At 44.8% G+C, this 20,016-nt stretch overlaps 1 protein-coding gene across 1 annotated transcript in view; it reads left to right on the top strand.

Annotated features, from left to right (window-relative positions):
- The window catches only part of GALK2 (galactokinase 2), a 331,206-nt gene that overhangs the window by 27,402 nt on the left and 283,788 nt on the right, over positions 1–20,016 (top strand). The window contains exons 2-3 of the mRNA XM_075858034.1: positions 8,961–9,049; positions 9,990–10,113. Of these exons, the coding sequence (XP_075714149.1) occupies positions 8,961–9,049; positions 9,990–10,113 (213 nt within the window). The remainder of the gene's footprint in view (positions 1–8,960; positions 9,050–9,989; positions 10,114–20,016) is intronic.

A 20,016-nucleotide genomic window follows, 5' to 3' on the forward strand; every position in this document is an offset into this window, starting at 1 on the left:
AGTACACACATGGTATCACCGCTTCCATAACGACCCAAACTATAAAAATATCACGCTATTTTACCCGCACGGTGAACACCGGAAAAAATTTAATAAAAAACTATTCCAGAATCGCAGTTTTTTTAGTCACTACCACTCCCAAATAAAAACAGAATAAAAAAAGGGATCTAAAAGTTGCATGTACCCCAAAATTATACCATTAAAAACTACAGCCCGTCCCGCAAAAAAATGCCCTCACACAGCTTTTTCGACGGAAAAATAAAAGTTATGGCTCTCAGAATATGGCGACACATTAAATTAAATTATATGAAACCAAAGTGATTTTATTGTGCAGACGCTGCAAAACATAAGAAAAACTATATACATATGGTATCGCCGTAATTGTACCGACCCGCAGAATAATACAAAATGGTCATTCATAGCGCATGGCAAACGCCGTAAAAAAAATGAATTAAAAACATCAGAATTGCAGGATTTTGGTCACCTTGCTTGCCAAAAAATGAAATAAAAAGTGATCAAAAAATCGCATGTGCCCCAAAATGGTACCAATGAAATCTACAGATTGTCCCGCAACAAATAAGTCCTCACACAGCCACAGGGGAGAAAAAATAAAAAAGTTCTGGCTATCAGAATATGGCAGAAAATGTGCAGTGTTCCAAAAGCGGATAAGATTGGGCACCATTTATCAGTGCGACACTGGCCACATATGTATGAATTATGATTTAATAACCCCATTATTATACCCTGATGTACCCCGCACAGCTTACATATGCCCCCACATCATAAACTAAAATACCAGCAAAACCCCAAACAAACCTACCACTAAGCAAAATCTGCGCTCCAAAAGCCAAATATCGCTTTCGCAGTTCTGAGCCCTGCAGCGTGCCCAAACAGCAGTTTACGTCCACATATATGGCATCGCCATACCCGGCAGAACCCGCTTAACAGTTTGAGGTATTTGTCTTCAGTGGCACGAACTGGGCACAACATATTGTGCACTAAAATGGCATATACCTGTGGAAATTTGCTATTTTCACTTTGCACCATCCACTGAGCGTTCATTTCTAATAAAAAACAAACGTGTCTAGTCAAGATGTTCATTACACCCCTTAAAAAATGCCTTGAGGGGTGCAGTTTCCAAAATGGGGGTCACTACTTGGGGGTTTGTTTTATTATTTGACCTCAGAGCCCTGCAATTGTGGGCCAGTGCTGTGAAAATCGCCGAAATAGGCCTCACATGCACCTTTCACTCCTAAGCCCTGTCATATGTCCAGGCAAATGATAAATGCCTTGAGGGGTGTAGTTTACAAAATGGGGTCACTTCTCAGGGTTTTTCACTCAACTCTGGTACCTAAGGGAGCGCTGCAAATGCGACATGGCGCCCGTACACCAGTCTAGCAAAATCTGCGCTCTAAAAGCCAAATGGCGCTCCTTCCATTTTGAGCTCTACCATGTTCCCAAACAGTAGTTTAGGGCTACACATGGGGTATTGCCATACTCGGGAGAAATTGGGTAACAAATTGTGTGTTTTTTTTTTCTCCTATTACCCATTGTGAAAAAGAAATTGGGTGCAAAATAATTTTTCATTTTCACTGCCTCATTCTAATACAATCTATGAAACACCTGAGGAATCAAAATGCTCACTACACCCCTAGATGATTACCCTGAGTGGTATAGTTTCCAAAATGGAGTCAATTCTCCGGGGTTTCTACTGTACTGGTACCTCAGGGGCTCTGCAAATGCGACATGGCGCCCAAAACAACAATCAACCAAAATCTACATGCCATGTAGCAGTCCTGCCATTCTGAGCCCTGCCGTGTGTCCAAACTGCAGTTTATGACCACATATGGTATATATATGGTATATATGATCCGCATTTTGCGGATGACACATTGATACACTACGGATGACATTTCATCCGCAAAATACAGACCACGGTCCGGGAATTTGCGGAACAGAAAAACACTACGGTCGTGTGCATGAGGCCTTGGTGAATCCAACAGGAAGGAAAGGTACAGTATGTCCTTCCTTTGTATTTCCCATTCCTGTAGAATCCACTCCTGGCTTAGGCCCCATGCACACGAACATTATTTTGCGGCCGCAATTCCACCGAAAATCGACATGAGAATTGCGGCCCCATTCATTCCTATGGGGCCATGCACACGACCATGGTTTTCACGGTCCGTGCATGGCCCCGGAGTCCGGACCGCAGAAAGAATGGGCAAGCCTTATTACGGCCGTGTTCTGCGGTCCGAGCTCATTGAAAATAATGGCCGCGGCCATGTGCACGGCCCGCGATTTGCGGGCAGCTCGCGGCTGTCACTCCGTGGCCGGCCGACCTGGACATCACGGCGGTGCACATGGCTACGGTCGTGTGCATGAGGCCTTAGGCTAAAGAAAAACTCCATCAAAAATTGCATGTGTGATTCTAGCCTATAAATGAGGAGTATTTTTATTCTGTTGAAAAATATTAAATGCGACCTCTGACTACAGGAGAAGTAAAGCAATGTACTTTCAGTTATTCTACTTTTTACTTAGTTTATGTCATTTAGGGTAATTCTGTATGTATCTGCTTGTTTTCCAAATTGTACTAATCTGAATTATTTATAAATGATTTTTAAGTAGATTCTAATGATCTGCTGGTGTTTTTATTATTTTAATTAAATATTATTATTAGGTGTACTAACAACTAAACATTACTTAGGGTATGGAACCATGCCCACATGCGGTGGCCAATGGCCGCATGATTGTGCTGGTAATACCCAGCAATATCGTGCGGCCATTGGCTACTGCAAGGCAGCTGGGCTATGGCCCCGTCCGGCCGCCACTACTTGGGATTGATCCCCTATGGTTTGTTAAATAATGGTAACAATTACCAAGTTAATACCGGTGTTTTTTCCTTTCCTCACGTTTTTTCTTCGATGCAGTCTTTTTTGCGTTTATTTTTGCGTTTATTTTCCTACTGTCTTAACTCGATTTCCACATTGTTTAAGCTGGTAAATCTCATTTGGCACCTAAACCACAACGTCTTTCTGAATGACGTAAATGGTAGATGCTTCTAAAATCATTCTGGGGCAACATTCTGCTCAATAACAATATAATTATATCTTTTGTACCCAACCACAGCATTTTAATTACTGTTTTGCAGATTTCTCACAGCAGTTGGCAGTCTGGTGCAGCAGTTAAATGGAAGAAACTGATATAATTGATTGGCTTTAAGTCCTCTAAAGTCTTAATTTGCCAGCCAGACAATGCCTTATACATGCACTGGAATTAAATCTAAAACATGTTTCCGAAAACTAGGCGGGTACAGATTTTCGTGGAAATAAATACATTCAGAGATGAATAAATATCTTTTGGATACAGATCAACACAAGAATTTATACCTTTTTTAAAGAACTATCACACCCAAAAATGAAATGTTAAGATTGTAATTGTGAAGTGAAAATACATTGTTCAATCTAAAACTGCCAATCGAATATACCTTTCTCCTTTCTAAGGCCCCATGCACACGAATGTAAAAACACTCGTAATTACGGGCCCATAGACTTCTATTGGCCACGGGTACCTTCCCGTTTGCTTACGGTAAAGTGCCCGGGCCGTTGAAAAATATGGAACATGTCCTATTTCAGGCCATAATTATGGCACGGGCAGGCCCATAAAAGTATATGGGGCTCCCGTAATTACGGGGACGTTTGCTAGGCGACGTCCGGGGATAGTCCCTGTCCAGGGTGCTGAAAGAGTTAACTGATCGGCAGTAACTCTTTCAGTACCCGGAACAGTGATTACCGCTGGAGTTAATAGTATTAAAAGTTAACTTACCCAGAACTCCCTGCTTCTTCATCCAGTCCGGCCTCCCGGGATGACTTTTCATCCCATGTGACCACTGCAGCCAATCACAGGCTGCAGTGGTCACATGGACTGCCGCGTCATCCAGGGAGGTCGGACTGGATGTCAAAAGAGGGACGCGTCACCAAGACAACGGCCGGGGTACGTATGAACTTCTTTTACTTTCAATCTCTGCGGAAACTCTGCCCGAAAGGGCTGCCCCTTCTCTCTATCCAGCTCTGATAGGGCTGCCGATGTAGTGCAGAGAAAACGGGTCCGTAAATACGGGTGGAATACTAGTGACAACGGACCCGTATTTACAGGCACGGGTTTGTAATTACTGGTGGAATACGGGTCGAATACGTGTGACCAAGGACCCGTATTTACGGGAGGAAAAAAATACGTTCATGTGCATGGGGCCTAACTAGTTGGCAAGTATGAATAGAGGCGGGGAATAATTTACTTGTGGGACAATGATACAAATCCATACTGGGCCCAGAAGGGATTTTGCACCATTGTCTCACAGTTTATTTACTCCCACCCAGCATGTATTTATACTTATAACCTAGAAAGAAAGATGCTGAAAAAACAAGAGAAATTATGAAGATAGAAAAATACTTTTTGAAATACATACTAAAAGACCATGAACAATAAATAAAATGAGGAATCCATAAACCAACAGTTAATTTCTGATTATCCTGCTATGGCACCCCGCAGAGCACGTAATCTGCGTGATACCATAGTACATAGCTACTTGACACCGATTAAACCCGGTAAAGTGTTTGGCACAAAAGGTTCCAAATGGGGGTGCAGGTCATGTAGGGATTGTTTAAGCTGTCTCAACATTGAGCACTCTGAGTTCTTTGTTGACTCTAGTGGCATCAATAAATGTAAAATCTGTTGGCCGATTACCTGTAACACCAAGGGTGTCATTTATTATGCAACATGCTCATGCACTAAAATCTATATAAGCATGACCACTCGTGAGTTGCGGGTTCGTGTATGAGAACACGTTCGAGACATAGAGAGTGCTAAAACGGCAGTAAATGTGAAACAACTAAAAACAATCCCCAAACCTTTCCGACTCCACCATTCATGCAATTCGAGATTGTTAAAGGTGAAAGGCATTGATCACATTAACATTGATATGAGAGGTGGTGATCTAAAGAAACTTCTCTTACAGCGAGAATGCAAGTGGATCTGGAGGCTCTAAACTGTACATCCCAAGGGCCTAAATGAGACCAATGGGTTCTCCCCATTTCTCTGATTGCCAGCTTATTTTAGTGGTGTTGGGTATACTTTACTGTTTTTATTATCTTTTGTTGTGATTTTAACAAATTATATATTTCTCTTCATACAGATTATATTTATATTGATAATCTCATTGTACTTTTCGGAGTCTTATCTTCTTTATTTGGGGTCCCTAAATAACTCTGTGCCTGTGGGCCTTTCTACGCTTGTCAGTCAATATCGTTGAAATACATGCGATGTTCTGAGGAACCACTTGATGTCATGAGAACCACAGTTTGATATATATATATATATATATATATATATATATATATATATATATATATATATATATATATATATATATATAGTGGTGTCACATGCTTTGTTGGCATAATTATTTGACTTTCTATTGTATTTAGGGTATGTTCACACGCACTGTTTTCAGATGTAATTAGGGCGTTTTATGCCTCTAATTACGAGTGAAAAAACGGCACCAGTACGCCTACAAACATCTGCCCATGCTTTCAATGGGTTTTACGATGTTCTGTTCCCACGAGGTGTTATTTTACGAGTCGCTGTCAAAAGACGGCGTGTAAAAAGACGCCCGCGTCAAAGAAGTGCATGTCACTTCTTGGGACGTTTTTGGAGCCGTTTTTCATTGACTCCATTGAAAAACGGCTCCAATAACATCCGTAAAATACGCCGCGAAAAATGCAAGTAGTTACAAAAACGTCTGAAAATCAGGAGCTGTTTTCGCCTGAAAACAGCTCCGTATTTTCAGGCGTATTTTGCTAAGCCGTGTGAACATACCCTAATAGGTATATACTCACATTCATCATTATTCAATTGTATCATATTTTGTACACCATTTGTGCACATATTTGTTTTTCACTTTTATTGTTTATCACAATTTTTCATTATCTACATCAGAGTTTCCCAACCCTTTCAGGCTCGAGGCACCCCAGGAAAAAAAAATAATTCTCAGGGCACCCCTACCAAAAACTGTTTACAAAACGACAAAAAATGGCTAAAAACAAGCACTACACTCTTAGGGCTTATTCAGACGAACGTGATATACGTCCGTGCAACGCGCGTGATTTTCACGCGTCTCGCACGGACCTATATTATTCTATGGGGCCGTGGAGACAGTCCGTTATTTTTACGCAGCGTGAGTCCGCTGCGTAAAAGTCACGACATGTCCGTTCTTTGTGCGTATTTCGCGCATCAAGCACCCATTGAAGTCAATGGGTGCGTGAAAATCACACGCACCACACTTCCGTGGGACACGCGTATTTCGCGCAACAGCAGTGAAAAGTATGAATGAAAACAGAAAAGCATCACGTGCTTTTCTGTTTACAAACATACAAACAGAGTGTCATAATGATGGCCCCTGCGCGAAACTCACGCAGCCATGCATCATACGAAGATGACACACGGAGCTGTTAAGTGCCTTTTGCGCACGCAAAACGCACACGCTCGTGTGAATCCGGCCTTAGGGTATGTTCACACCGTTTTTTTGTAAGACAGAAACTAAAAATCATCTGCCTCAAAGTTCCTTTAGGTATTTTGAGGCAGATTTTGAATTGACATTGTTGTTTGACTTATTTATTTGCTGTGTTTTTTGCCCACATTTTTTTAAGCAGTTGTAGCAAATGCAAAAACCGTAGACAAAAAAGCACCAAACGAGCGCCGCTGTTTTTTTCTGCCTCCTAATAATTTCAAAGGGAGGTCAGAGGCGGAAACCACTCGAAGACCATCAGCCCCCCACTCACAGTAAAATGACCATCAGTATCACTGTATGGGACAGCTATGGGGGGGGGGGGCATTATACTATATGGGACAGCTATGTGGGCTTTATACTATATGGGGGAATTATACTTTATGTGGCAGCTATGGGGGGAATTATACTGTGGGGCATTATACTGTATGTGGCAGCTATGGGGGCATTATACTGTATGGAGTGCATTATACTGTGTGGGGCAGCTATGGGGGAATTATACCGTGGGGGGCAGCTATGGGGGGCATTATACGGTGTGTGGGCAGCTATGGGGGGCATTATACGGTGTGGGGTCAGCTATGGGGGCATTATACGGTGTGTGGGCAGCTATGGGGGCATTATACTGTGTGTGGGCAGCTATGGGGGGGCATTATACTGTGTGGGGTAAACTATGGGGGACATATACTGTGTGGGGTCAGCTATGGGGAGCAGTATACTGTGGAGGCATGCATGGGGTCTGTCTGCAAGGCGGCAGGGCATAGGCGTGCAAAGGGGTCTGGTGATGTTGGGAAGGGGTAGGGGGGCCCAAGCTGAATTCTTGCATCGGGGCCCATGAGCTTTTATCTATGCCCCTGTATCTGTATGTGTATATATTTCTGTGTGTGCATCTACTATATTATCTGTACTCAGCGTTATCACTGTGTTATCTGTGGTGTTACATAGGACTGCAGGTAATCCTACTAAATTATGTGTGCTCAGAGAGTTATCACTGTGTGCAGGGCTGGGGGATTTTGCAAAAAAATAAAATCTAGATTTTTGTCAACCCTATGGATGATTTTTGATTCCCGATTTTTGTTATTTTTAGGGTATGTGCACACAGCAAACTAAAAACGGCTGTAAAATACAGAGCTGTTTTCAAGGGAAAACAGCCTCTAATTTTCAGCCGTTTTTTTATGCGCTTTTTACATCCGTTTTGGAGCTGTTTTTCTATTGATCCATTGAAAAACGGCTCAAGAAGTCACATGCACTTGTTTTTTACGGGGAGTTTTTTTACACGCCGTTTTTTACAAACGGCCACGTAAAAAAACGCCCCGTGGGAGTGAAACACAGTTTTTTCCATTAAAAACAATGGGCAGATGTTTGGAGGCGTTCAGCTTCCGTATTTTCAGACTTATTTCGGGGCATTTACGCCCCGAAAAGCGGTTGAAAATAAGCTGCGTGAACATACCCTTAGGAGTAATTAAGTAATTACTGTGCATGCAATTGCCTTATTTCAAAAAAATACCAAAACACAATTCTTTTACATAAGAGAATTGCAGGCATAATTATCCAATAATATATATATTGATAATCAGGATTGTCCCTTAGCTTTTCTACGTGTGATCACGCTCCCTTATAAAAGGGACAATGCTGATAATCATCATATACATATTTGGCTCAGATAATAACAGAATGCAGAGGAATGCCAGGAACAAAGAGAAACCAATTCCCAAAACAAGGCGTTAAGAAGTAAGACAAGCTTGACATGAACATCCTTCTCAAAGAGCAGAATTATAAAGACTTATCATTCCTCTTGCTAGGCAAACCCATGTAACTGGTTTTCTATACTAGTATATTTATATTTCTACTACTGACTTTCATGGGAACTGTATAATTTTGTATGCATTGGACAATTCTATATCTGTATGAACAGCACAGACATGGTCTCCGGGGGTAGCCTGATTTCTGCTGTTAGGGGAAACAAAAATCAGACATGTTGGACATTGTTTATGTAACAAGGCTACGGTCAGACTTGCGTTGTATAATCCGTTACTCTGATCCGTTTTTAGATCAGAATAAAGATAAAAACCGATCTGTTAAAAATCCCCGTTTGGAAATCAATGCAATTTTTAGTTGCATCAGTTTGCATCCGTTATTCTAGTCATCCGTTTTTTTGACGGAGATAAAAAGACTTGAAATAACGGTATCGAACTGTTTGGGGGTGCACGGCATCGAAACCGTATCGAAGTTTTGATGCATCGTACGTCCCTAATGTATATGTCTTACAAAGTGTTCTTAAAACTAAATAAGATATACTAATAACACCGTAAAATAGAAATATTTTAAATGTTATGTATGTGTTTTTAACAATGTGCTAATTTTCATTTACAAACTGAAATGTTCATTTTTCTTAAATCTGCAGGTTGCTGAAGCTGAAGGAAATGTTTATCTCTAAATTTGGTAGTGATCCGTTATATTTTGCTCGGGCACCAGGCCGGGTGAATTTAATAGGTAATAAATATATATATAGTAATACATAATACACATGTGATTTAATGTCAATTTATACTTACTGCGTAAGGCCTTATTCTGACATACGTTGAATACGTCCGTGTGACAGCCGTTAAAACAACGTGTGTGAAGGGTGAAGTTGAAAAAATAGAACATGTCCTCTTTCCTTTCGTTTTCATGGATCCCTCCATAGACTCAAGTCTACGGGGATCCGTGAAAACGGGATCTGCATGGGGGCAACGCGGATATGAAAAACGTCCGTTTTTTACGTCCGAGTTGCCCTACGTTCGTCTGAATAATGACTGAGAAGCGGAAGCTGCAAACCCCTCGCCTTCGTCTGGATAAGGCCTAAGCAGAAGCTGCAAACCCTTCCCCTTCCGTATAGAATCCTATAGCGCTAACGGCCGTTCTGCATATGGGAGCCATGGAAACAAGCAGGACGCTCTGTCTCCCATTGAAAAGTTATGAGCTGCGAGCTGCATAGGCTTTACATAGTCCGTGCAGCTGCTAGAAGCAAAATTAAGTTATTTAGCTGTTGCTACGAATCTAGAATTGCATCATCATTGAACAAAAGCAATATTTTTTGTTACAAATGGGACGTGTGGTTATCGTAACACTGTAATCCTTTAATTTTTTATTTTTCATTTATATTCTATTATCAAAAAATAAATGCAAAGTAAAAATATTAAGGCATTGTATGTACTGTTTTGTTTTCATTTATTATTTTCTTTATTCTCTTTCCCCCTTTATTATGTCCTGCGAGACATAAACATTGTTTTTTATACTTAATAAAATTTCAATAAATAAAATGAGACAAAATTTTTTTATAATAATTATTTAGAAAAACTTTTATTTCAGACTCCTGCACTGAAATAATTTTTACTGAGAGTTGAGGTATACTTTCATGTTTGCAAATGTAGATTTTTGTTTTGTTTTATAGGGGAGCACATAGACTACTGTGGATATGCAGTTCTTCCAATGGCTATTGAACAAGATATTTTAGCAGCTGTTCAGCCTGTTGACTCCAATGTTCTGAACTTATCCAATACAAATCCGTCTTATTTGTAAGTATTTTTCTATCATTACTGTAATTGCTTTCTAAACTTGAAATTCTCCATGGTTTTTATATTATTTACTTCTGAAAATGCCTATCAGTATAACCTAATTCCATCTAGTCAGTTAGTATTTGAGCCAACTTTTCTGACCAGATTAAAAAGAAACATATTTCGTGATCTAATCCCCACAATCTGTAAGAAAATCTGAGTGAGCATTCCTCTATTGTTTTTCCTGGAGTCTACATTATTTTTATATGAAAAAGTATTCAACTGATATTTCAAGAGGGCGGCTCTTGCAATGTAAAGAAAAAAGTCTCTCTTTCTCCACTTATCAGACTCCCCTCCTCGGTTCCTCCTGCACTGATCACTCACTCTCAATTCCCTCCTAAAATCCTTCTTCTGTGAGGCATTGATGAAGACTCAGCCCCACTGAAATACCATATAATAGCTGCAGCCTATAGATGTCTGTGGAAAAGGAGGGGGAGGAGAAGGTGGCAGCTTCAGAGATCGAGAAAGATACATAGAAGATGCTTTTGTTTCTAGTAAGTGTTCTACTTCTTCACCCCAGTGCTGGATCCACAACTACAGTGCTCTTCTACACTTTTGCGTGTGAGTGAGAGCGAGAAAAACGGGAGTAGGATATCATCTTCTCTCTCTTTATTGTGTATGGGAGAATTATAGCTGCTAGACTTTACCCCTTCTGGAGCAAAGTTCAGGTAACGCTGACAATAAGAAATAGAGCCTACGAAGATTAGATTTAGGTATATAACTCACACGTACCTGCCTGAGGAAATAAAATGTAACCCACTTCTCTCTTCCACTATTTAAAGCTTGGCAATTCACCAGATACCACATGGGGAAAAAAAACCTCAAATATTCACACTCCTGGGCAACTCACTTTCAGGAAAGACCCCCACGTAGGTTGTTTCTATTATGGAAACATATGGGTATAGTTAGAGTGATTGACTAACCTCTGTTGGGCACACATTCTTTGACTTTTTTTTAAGCTTAATGTCACTGCGTGGGTTGTGGACACACTGGGCCGTACCGCGTAGCGGGATAGCAGCTGGCTAAATGGGTATAATGCAATGTCTATAGTTCTGAAAGGGTAGCTGAGGCAATGTAGACCATAGCGGTGGTTTCAGGCTAAGATGAGGTTCCGACAGTAGACATACACCTGGCGGGGTGCGACACAATAGATGCAGCGGAGGGCACAACACGACTCCAACTCTTAAAGGCACAGAGGCACGGTAGCACGGGATACAGGGTACAGCCGGCAGGAACGGGAAACACTGGGAACTGGAAAACACTAGGAGACCATTTGCAAGGACAAACTTAAGGTAACACAACAACGCTCAAGCAATGATCGAGAGGGCAGAGCCCTTTTATAGTTAAGAGGCATTCTGGGATAATTGCAGCTATTCTGTAAATGTTTGCATACTGGCCCTTTAAGGCCGTGCACGCGCGGGGGCGCGCACCCTGCGGGAGATAGTCCGTACCAGCAAGTGAGTACCGGCGTCTCCCAGGTGTCCATAGCTGCGGCTGTCAGGGTAAGTTAGGATGATGGTCCGCGGACATAGACGTTACAGTATCCCCCCTCTAACGCCCCCTCTTCTTGGGACTAGAGCGGGAGAGAAACTTCTTCACGAGGGCAGGGGCATTGATGTTCTCCTCTGGCTCCCAAGACCTCTCCTTTGGGCCAAATCCCCTCCAATCCACCAAATAAAACGTTCTTCCTCCTACTCTCTTGGTGTCCAAGATCTCCCTCACCTCGAATGTCCCTAACGAGCCGCTAGGAGCCACTGCGGAACTAGGAGTCTTGGAGTAGCGGTTCAGGACCACAGGCTTCAGCAGAGAGACGTGAAAAGAGTTTGGGATCTTGAGGGTGGGAGGCAGCCGAAACTTGTAAGAGACAGGATTTATCAGCAGCAGAATCTCGAAGGGTCCGAGGAACCTGGGAGCAAACTTGCAAGATGGCACCCTCAGCCGGATATTCTTGGAAGACAGTCAGACCTTAGTGCCTGGAAGAAACTGGAGAGGCTCTCGTCTTCTTGTGTCTGCCTTTCTCTTCATGCGGTCGACCGCCAGCAGAATAGAAGATCGAGTCTGCTGCCATATCTGCAGAAAGTTCCTGAAAGTAGAGTCCGCTGCAGGCACCTGGGACATAGTGGAAACAGGAAGAGGTATTCGTGGATGTTGGCCGTAGACCATGAAGCATGGGCTGGAGGTGGTGGACTCACTAGTATGGTTGTTGTAAGAGAACTCCGCCCTAGGAAGCAGCTGCACCCAGTCATCATGCTGCCTGGAGATAAAGTGCCGCAGATACTTCTCTCTAATCTGATTAACCCTCTCGACTTGACCATTGGACTGGGGATGGTAGGCCGAGGAAAAGTCCAACTTCACACCGAGGATACTGCAGAGGGCTCTCCAGAACTTTGAGGTAAACTGAACCCCTCAATCCGAGACAATATGCAGAGGCAAGTTAAAAGAAAAAATATATTTTCCCCCTAGAGCAATGTAAAAAAAGAATAATAATAAGTGGTGTTGCCGCATCGAAAACAAAAAGTCTGGACTATTTCAATTTAATATTATTTATTTTATTTTTTTTTAAAAAGGCCACAATTGCTGTTCTTTGTTTTAACTAAAAGTGATCAAAAATGATTATGTACCCCAAAATAGTACCAATAAAAACTACAGTGCGCCCTGCGACAACAAAAAAAACAAAAACCTCTTACACATAGACGAAAATATAAAAAAATTATGGCTCTCACAATATGGTGACACAAAATGTTATTCTTAACAATTAGTTTTTCCTTGTTTAAAGTAGTAAAATATAGAAAAAAACTATATAAATGTGGTATCGCCATAAACGCATTGACCCGCAGAATCAAGTTTACATGTTGTTTTTGTGAACACCGTAAAAACGAAGCTTAAACAATTATATGTTACAAGAAATTGTGCCATGAAAAACTACAACTCGTTCCGCAAAAATCAAGCCCTGATACAGCTTTATCGACCGAAAGACAAACAAGTTATGGCTTTTGCAAGGTGTGGGGGAAAAAGGGAAATGCAAAACCGAAAAATGGCTGCTGCCGGGAAGTGGTTAATTTAATGGACTCCGCTATCTGCCGCTGCCATTTCCCGGCATCTTTTAGCGTCTGGCAGGGACCGCTCCACTCCTAGCCTCCTCCCACGCCGCCGAAGCTCTCCTTCTCCTAGTGTGTGCGCTGATTCTCCCTACTTTTAAAGGGCCTGCACGCCCCAAATATGTCCACCCAGCTTCCTCAAGATCCTCCTTTTCCTGTTCACCTTGCTTAAGCAAATTTGGTTCTTCCTAGCTAGTCTGGTGTTTCCATAACCATTACTTTGTTGGATTTCCTGTGATTGACCGCTGCCTGTACTTTTTTGACTATCCTTGCCTGCCAGACCCCCTGCTAGTGACCTGTGACAAACCATTGCGGCCTGCCCTGACCTTTTGCTCAACGAACTGTGAGTGCCCGCCTTCCTCCATTTTTGCTATACTTGATGCCTCATGCACCCGGTCGTGCCCGTAATCGTGGTCCGTGATTTACGGGCATGGCTGGCGGCCGCGGACAACCACCCGCAATTTCAGCCCGTGCTCCCATATAAAGTATTGGAGCACGGTCCATAAAAAGCAAAGATAGGACATAATTTGTGGAGTCTTTCTACGGCCCAGTCACCTTCCCGCAAATATACGGGAAGGTGTCCGTGGTCAATAGAAATGAATGGGTCTGCAATTGCGGACCGTAATTACGGATTAAATCTACGGTCGTGTGCATGGGGCCTGACTCAGTATACTTTCTTCTGATTTTGTACTACACCTATTTACATTGTCCATCACCAAGGGAGACTAGTCTGGGGGTAGCGACCTGGGGTTCCTCTGCAGCGAAGTCCAGATTCCTGTATAGGCGGTAAAGGGTGAAAACCAGGGGTCACCTTAGACTCTGCTCCCTGGGTTTGCTCCTTGTCAAATCCCTGGTGATAAAGTAGGTTTACACCACCTTCCTCTGGACCCGTGACAGATTCATTATTCTCGGGCCCCGTGACAATTAACTTGCCCACCCTCTAAGGCTGGGTTCACACGACAATGTTACGTCCGTAAAGGATGGAACGTATTTCGGCTGCAAGTCCCGGACCGAACACACTGCAGGGAGCCGGTCTCCTAGCATCATAGTTATGTACGACGCTAGGAGTCCCTGCCTCGCTGCAGGACAACTGTCCCGTACTGTAATTAGTCCTATCTGCAGGTAGCATGGTATAGAATACGGGGAGCTGAGCAGAATGATATATAGTTTTGTGGGAAAAAATTCAGTATATCTTGTGATTTATTACCTCTGCTCATTCTGGGCTTATGAGTCCAGTGAATGATCTTACTCGGTAATTGACAGACTTCCCTGTATGGGTATAAATACAGAGATCGTTGTCAATCAATGGTTAGGAGCGCCCACCGAGCTGAACAGCAGGACAGGGAACCTAGGGCTCCTTTTCCCCATTGTAGCTTTAGTCAACTGGTTCTACCTTCTGAGGATGCACATAAAGTTAAAAACAAGCTGTGGTTCAATCTGCCCCTGAGCTGCGTGTTATTAGCATAAAAATAGTACTGGAAACCAAAGCAGCTGATGGCATGCCTAAAACTTAAACCGTACCTAACTTTTCAGCTGACTTTTCAGAATAAGCTGTCATATGCGTATACATGAGGAATAACACTATACCTGACCATTATATGACTTGTATTCTGCATTTTTTTGCAATTTTCCCCTCTGCAGACTTTCCCTAATTCTCAGTTTTCTTTGAGCTAGTGGGCGCAGCCTAACTGCTATCATGTCTTCTATACATATCACACATAGAAGAGGAGAATCCTGCTCTTTATATTGTATCTCACATATTTAGCAGTAGCATGGAGTACATTATACAGCAGTGTGAATCAAGCACTAGGATGAGTGAGCTATAACTCTTACCAGCAGCCTTTGTCTCGTTCTCTGCCCACTCCTCCTGCTTCCCCTCCCCTCTCCATAGACTTGTTGTATCCTGTTTCCCGTGCTATCCTGGTCAAGTGCCGTGCTGTGCTGTATTCCACGCCTGTCCTGCTACTCCACGCCTGATGTCTACCTGCTGACTAGTCCCAGCTGAGCCTGCCTTGCTACTGTCCGAGCTGCCACAGGTACCCTATACGAACTATAGACTGACCTGCATCCTGTTGGCCAGATGCCATTGGTCGATCCAAAACCAAGATGACGTCACAAGAGATGCGGATGGATATGCTGGACCTCCGGTCTCAACAGGACCAACTCCTCCAGGCCTTGAACATTCTCGCACGTCGGCAGGAAGCACGAGCTGCCGTTCCTCCTACTACACCTCCTGGCAGTGTTGATCCTCGATTTTCTTTGCCACTTCCTGACCGCTATGATGGAGACGCAGGTACCTGTCGTGGATTTTTGAACCAGTGCCAGATCCACTTCAGCCTGTGTTCAAGGGCATTTTCGTCTGATGGCACTAGGGTCGCTTTCATCATCTCTCTTCTTACTGGCAAGGCCCTGGCATGGGCGAACCCTATCTGTAAGAGACTAGGACCAGAGACCCGTGATTTCCAGGGGTTCCTCCGGACATTTCGCACAGTGTTTGAGGAGCCTGGACGAGTCTCCTCTGCAGCGGCTTCCTTGCTGAACCTACCCCAAGGAGACATCTCTGTGGGAGAGTACGCCATCCACTTCCGTACCCTGGTGAGAGAACTGTTGTGGAACAATGAGGCCCTGGTGGCTACATTCTGGCATGGACTGTCTCCTAAAATTAAGGACGAAGTTGCCGCTATAGACCTGCCGTCTACCCTGGATGACCTCATCCTTCTGTTCGCCCGGATTGATAGAAGGCTCCGAGAACGGCTCCAAGAGGTTCATTGGGAGGGAGGTCTTCCTACCTTGCAGCAACCCCTGCCGTCCTCAGATGACGATCCTCCTAAGGAGTCTGTGAGGATGGACCAATGTAAGCTATCTACCCAGGAGAGACAACGTAGACGCACTTCGGGACTCTGTATTTATTGCGGCCTCGGAGGCCATCTTGTGCGTCTGTGTCCCCAAAAGCACCAAAGCCTAGGGTTGGTAGGAAAGACAACCTTGGGCAAAGAAGGACTCCCGTCTAAATTGTCCATACCCGTGACCATAGTGTCTGGTGAGAAAACGCATCAGGTCTCTGCGTATCTGGACTCTGGATCCGCTGCTAATTTCATTTGTAGAGACCTGGTGGACCTTCTTCAATTACCCACTACCCCTCTGATGAGACCGTTGATGGTTGCATCGGTAAATGGACTACCTCTGCCAGACCGAATTAAAGCTGTGACCATGCCGCTGAGGCTCCAAGTAGGGGCTCTCCACCCTGAACTTCTATCGTTCTGTGTCCTCCGTGCTGCTGGGCCTGCCTTGGCTCCGACTACATGCCCCAGTCCTGGACTGGAACTCTGGAGAGGTTCTCCAGTGGGACCCCGAGTGTCACAGCCAATGCCTGGTGCAGAATCGTTCGGCTCCGCCTCCTCTGCCTCGGTCATTGGCAGGATTGCCTGGTCATTATGCTGCATTTTCGGACGTTTTCAGCAAAAGGGAGGCGGAGACACTGCCCCCACATTGGGCGTATGACTGTCCTATCGAGCGGATTCCTGGTGCATCCCTTCCCCGTGGTAGGGAATATCCGCTGTCCTTGCCAGAGACTCTGTCCATGTCCGCCTATGTTAAAGAGAACTTGGAGAGGGGCTTCATACGGAAGTCTTCCTCCCCGTCAGGAGCCGGATTCTTCTTCGTCAAAAAGAAGGATGGTTCCCTGCGTCCTTGTATTGACTACCGGGGTCTCAACCAAGTAACGGTGAAAAATAAATATCCGTTGCCACTGATCTCTGAACTGTTCAATCGTATAGGTGGTGCCAAGATTTTTTCCAAACTAGACCTGCGTGGGGTTTACAACCTAATCCGGATTCGCCGGGGTGACGAATGGAAGACTGCATTTAACACCCGTGATGGACACTATGAATATCTAGTAATGCCCTTTGGCCTGTTTAATGCTCCCGCATTCTTCCAGGAGTTCGTTAATGACATTTTCCGTGACCTCCTCCTATGTTTGTGTTGTGGTCTGTCTTGATGACATCTTGATTTTTTTTTTTTCTCCAGATCCTATGACTCATAATAGACATGTCCCTTAAGTGTTCTGCAGTTCAGGGAGAATCATCTGTACGCCAAGTTGGAGACGTGCGTGTTTGAAAAGGATGCTCTACCTTTCCTGGGCTACATTGTCTCGAATAGAGGTCTCAAGATGGATCCTGAAAAGGTAAAGTCTGTCCTGGAATGGCCACGCTTTCATGGCTTGAGGGCCATACAGCGCTTTCTGGGATTCGCCAACTTTTACAGACAGTTTATTCCAAACTTCTCACTGACATCTCCTACCTCTAACCTCACTAAGAAGGGCATGAACACCAAGGTGTGGACTTCTGAGGCAGAGTCCGCATTCAATAGCCTAAAGAGTGCTTTCACGTCAGCCTCTATTCTCCATCATCCAGACGTTTCTCTACAGTTCTCGTTGGAGGTGGACGCATACTCTGTAGGTACTGGTGCACTCCTGTTCCAGAGAGGTTCCAAGGGCAAGTCAAGGGTATGTGGATATTTTCTTAAGCTCTTCTCTTCCGCAGAACGCAAATACTCGATTTGGGGATCGGGAGTTACTGGCCATCAAATTGGCCCTGGAGGAGTGGAGACATCTACTAGAGGGCGCAGCTCATCCCATCCTGATTTTTTTACGGACCACAAGAACCTCCCCTATCTTCAGACGGCCCAACGGTTGAACCCTCGTCAGGCCAGGTAGTCGCTGTTCTTTACCAGGTTTCAGTTTGAGCTCCATTATCGCCCGGCCGATAAGGATGCGAGGGCTGATGCCTTGTCCAGGTCTTTTGAGACAGAAGACACCATGGGAATTCCACAGAACATTATTGATCCATCTTGCATTGTCTCTATCAACCGCCTGCAAGTTGGGGGACATTCCTCGAGGGAGGACTTTTGTGCGCCTGGCTGACCGAGGGAGAATCTTCCACTGGGGACACTCCTCTAGCCTGGCAGGTCACGTGGGGACCCGTAAGACACGGGATCTGATTGCCCGTTATTTCTGGTGGCCCGCACTGCCCAAGGACATTATGGACTTTGTTTCTTCCTGCTTAGTGTGTGCAGCTAACAAGGTCGCTCACTCCAGACCTTCTGACCGGTCTTTCTCCTCCTCAACTGGCCAAGCTGTTCATCCAACACATCTTCCGCCTGCACGGCTTGCCGCAGTATATTGTTTCTGATCGGGGGATTCAGTTCACCTCGAAGTTCTGGAGAGCCCTCTGAGGACTCCTAAGTGTAAAGTTAGACTTTTCCTCTGCTTACCACCCTCAGCCCAATGGTCAGGTCGATAGGATCAATCAGATCTTGGAAAACTACTTACGCCACTTCAACTCCAAGCAGCTTGATGACGACTGGGTGTAGTTGCTCCCGTGGGCTGAATTTTCTTACAATGATCACACCACCGAATCCACAAAGAAGACAACGTTCTTTGTCTATGGCCAACACCCACAAATTCCTCTCCCAGTGCCTGATCCGTCCGAGGTACCAGCTGCTGACACGGCTTTTAGGGACTTTCTGCAGATCTGGCAGTATACTCGATCCTACATCCTGCTGGCGGTCAACCGCATGAAACGGAAGGCGGACACAAGGAGAAGAGAACCTCCTCAGTTTCTTCCGGGCACGAAGGTCTGGCTGTCCTCCAGGAATATTCGAATGAGGGTGCCATCGTACAAATTTGCTCCCCAGGTTCCTCGGACCCTTCGAGATCCTGCAGCAGATCAACCCTGTCGCCTACAAGCTTCGGCTGCCTCCTATCCTCAGGATCCTCCTTCCATGTCTCTTTCCTGAAACCAGTGGTTCTGAACCGCTTTACCAAGACTCCTAGCCCTGCGGTTGCCTCCAGCGGCCCTTCAGACACCTTCGAGGTTAAGGAGATCTTGGACACCAAGAGAGTGAGAGGAAAGACTTTTTTTATTTGGTGGATTGGAGGGGGTTTGGTCCTGAAGATAGGTCCTGGGAGCCAGAGGAGGACCTCAATGCTCCTACCCTTCTGAAGAAGTTTCTCTCTCTCTCTCTGGTCCCAATAAGAGGGGGCGTAAGAGGGGGGATACGGTCATGTCCGTGGCTGCGGGCTGTCAGGTTCACTCTCCTCCTGACGGCCGCAGCCATGGGTCTGCGAGTGCTGGCCCCAGTCTCCTCCTCAGGAGACGCCAGCGCTCACTTCCGCACACTGGACTTTAATGTGTAATCAGCCCATGAGTGCCCTGGACTATAAGAGGGGCCCAGCCCCTTGCTTCGCTGCCAGAGCGTTGTTTGTCGTATCCTAGTTTGTCTAAGCAAATGGTCTCCCAGTGTTTTCCAGTTCCTAGTGTTTCCCGTACCTGTATCATGTTTCCCGTGCTATCCTGGTCAAGTGCCATGCTGTGCTGTATTCCACGCCTGTCCTGCTACTCCACGCCTGACGTCTACCTGCTGCATAGTCCCAGCCGAGCCTGCCTTGCTACTGTCCGAGCTGCCACAGGTACCCTATACGAACTATAGACTGTGACCTGTGCCCTGTTGGCCAGCTGCCATACCGCCAAGGCGGTACAGCCCAGTGGGTCCACGAACCCTATGTGACACTTGTATGTGCAGCGTTTCTGTGTCTCTGCTTCTGCTCCCTCCTCCTGCTCCCCCTCTTTTCTCCATAGACTTCTATGGGCAGGCTGTGAAGAGACACCCCCACTTCCTGCAGTCAGTCTCATCTGCTCTGTAACTAGGGACAGATTTTGCTTTACAACAAGTGATTACAGGAAGGGTCATGCCTAGTGGCAGCAAC

This window comes from Rhinoderma darwinii, chromosome 3, assembly GCF_050947455.1.
Source record: "Rhinoderma darwinii isolate aRhiDar2 chromosome 3, aRhiDar2.hap1, whole genome shotgun sequence".
NCBI lineage: Eukaryota > Metazoa > Chordata > Amphibia > Anura > Rhinodermatidae > Rhinoderma > Rhinoderma darwinii.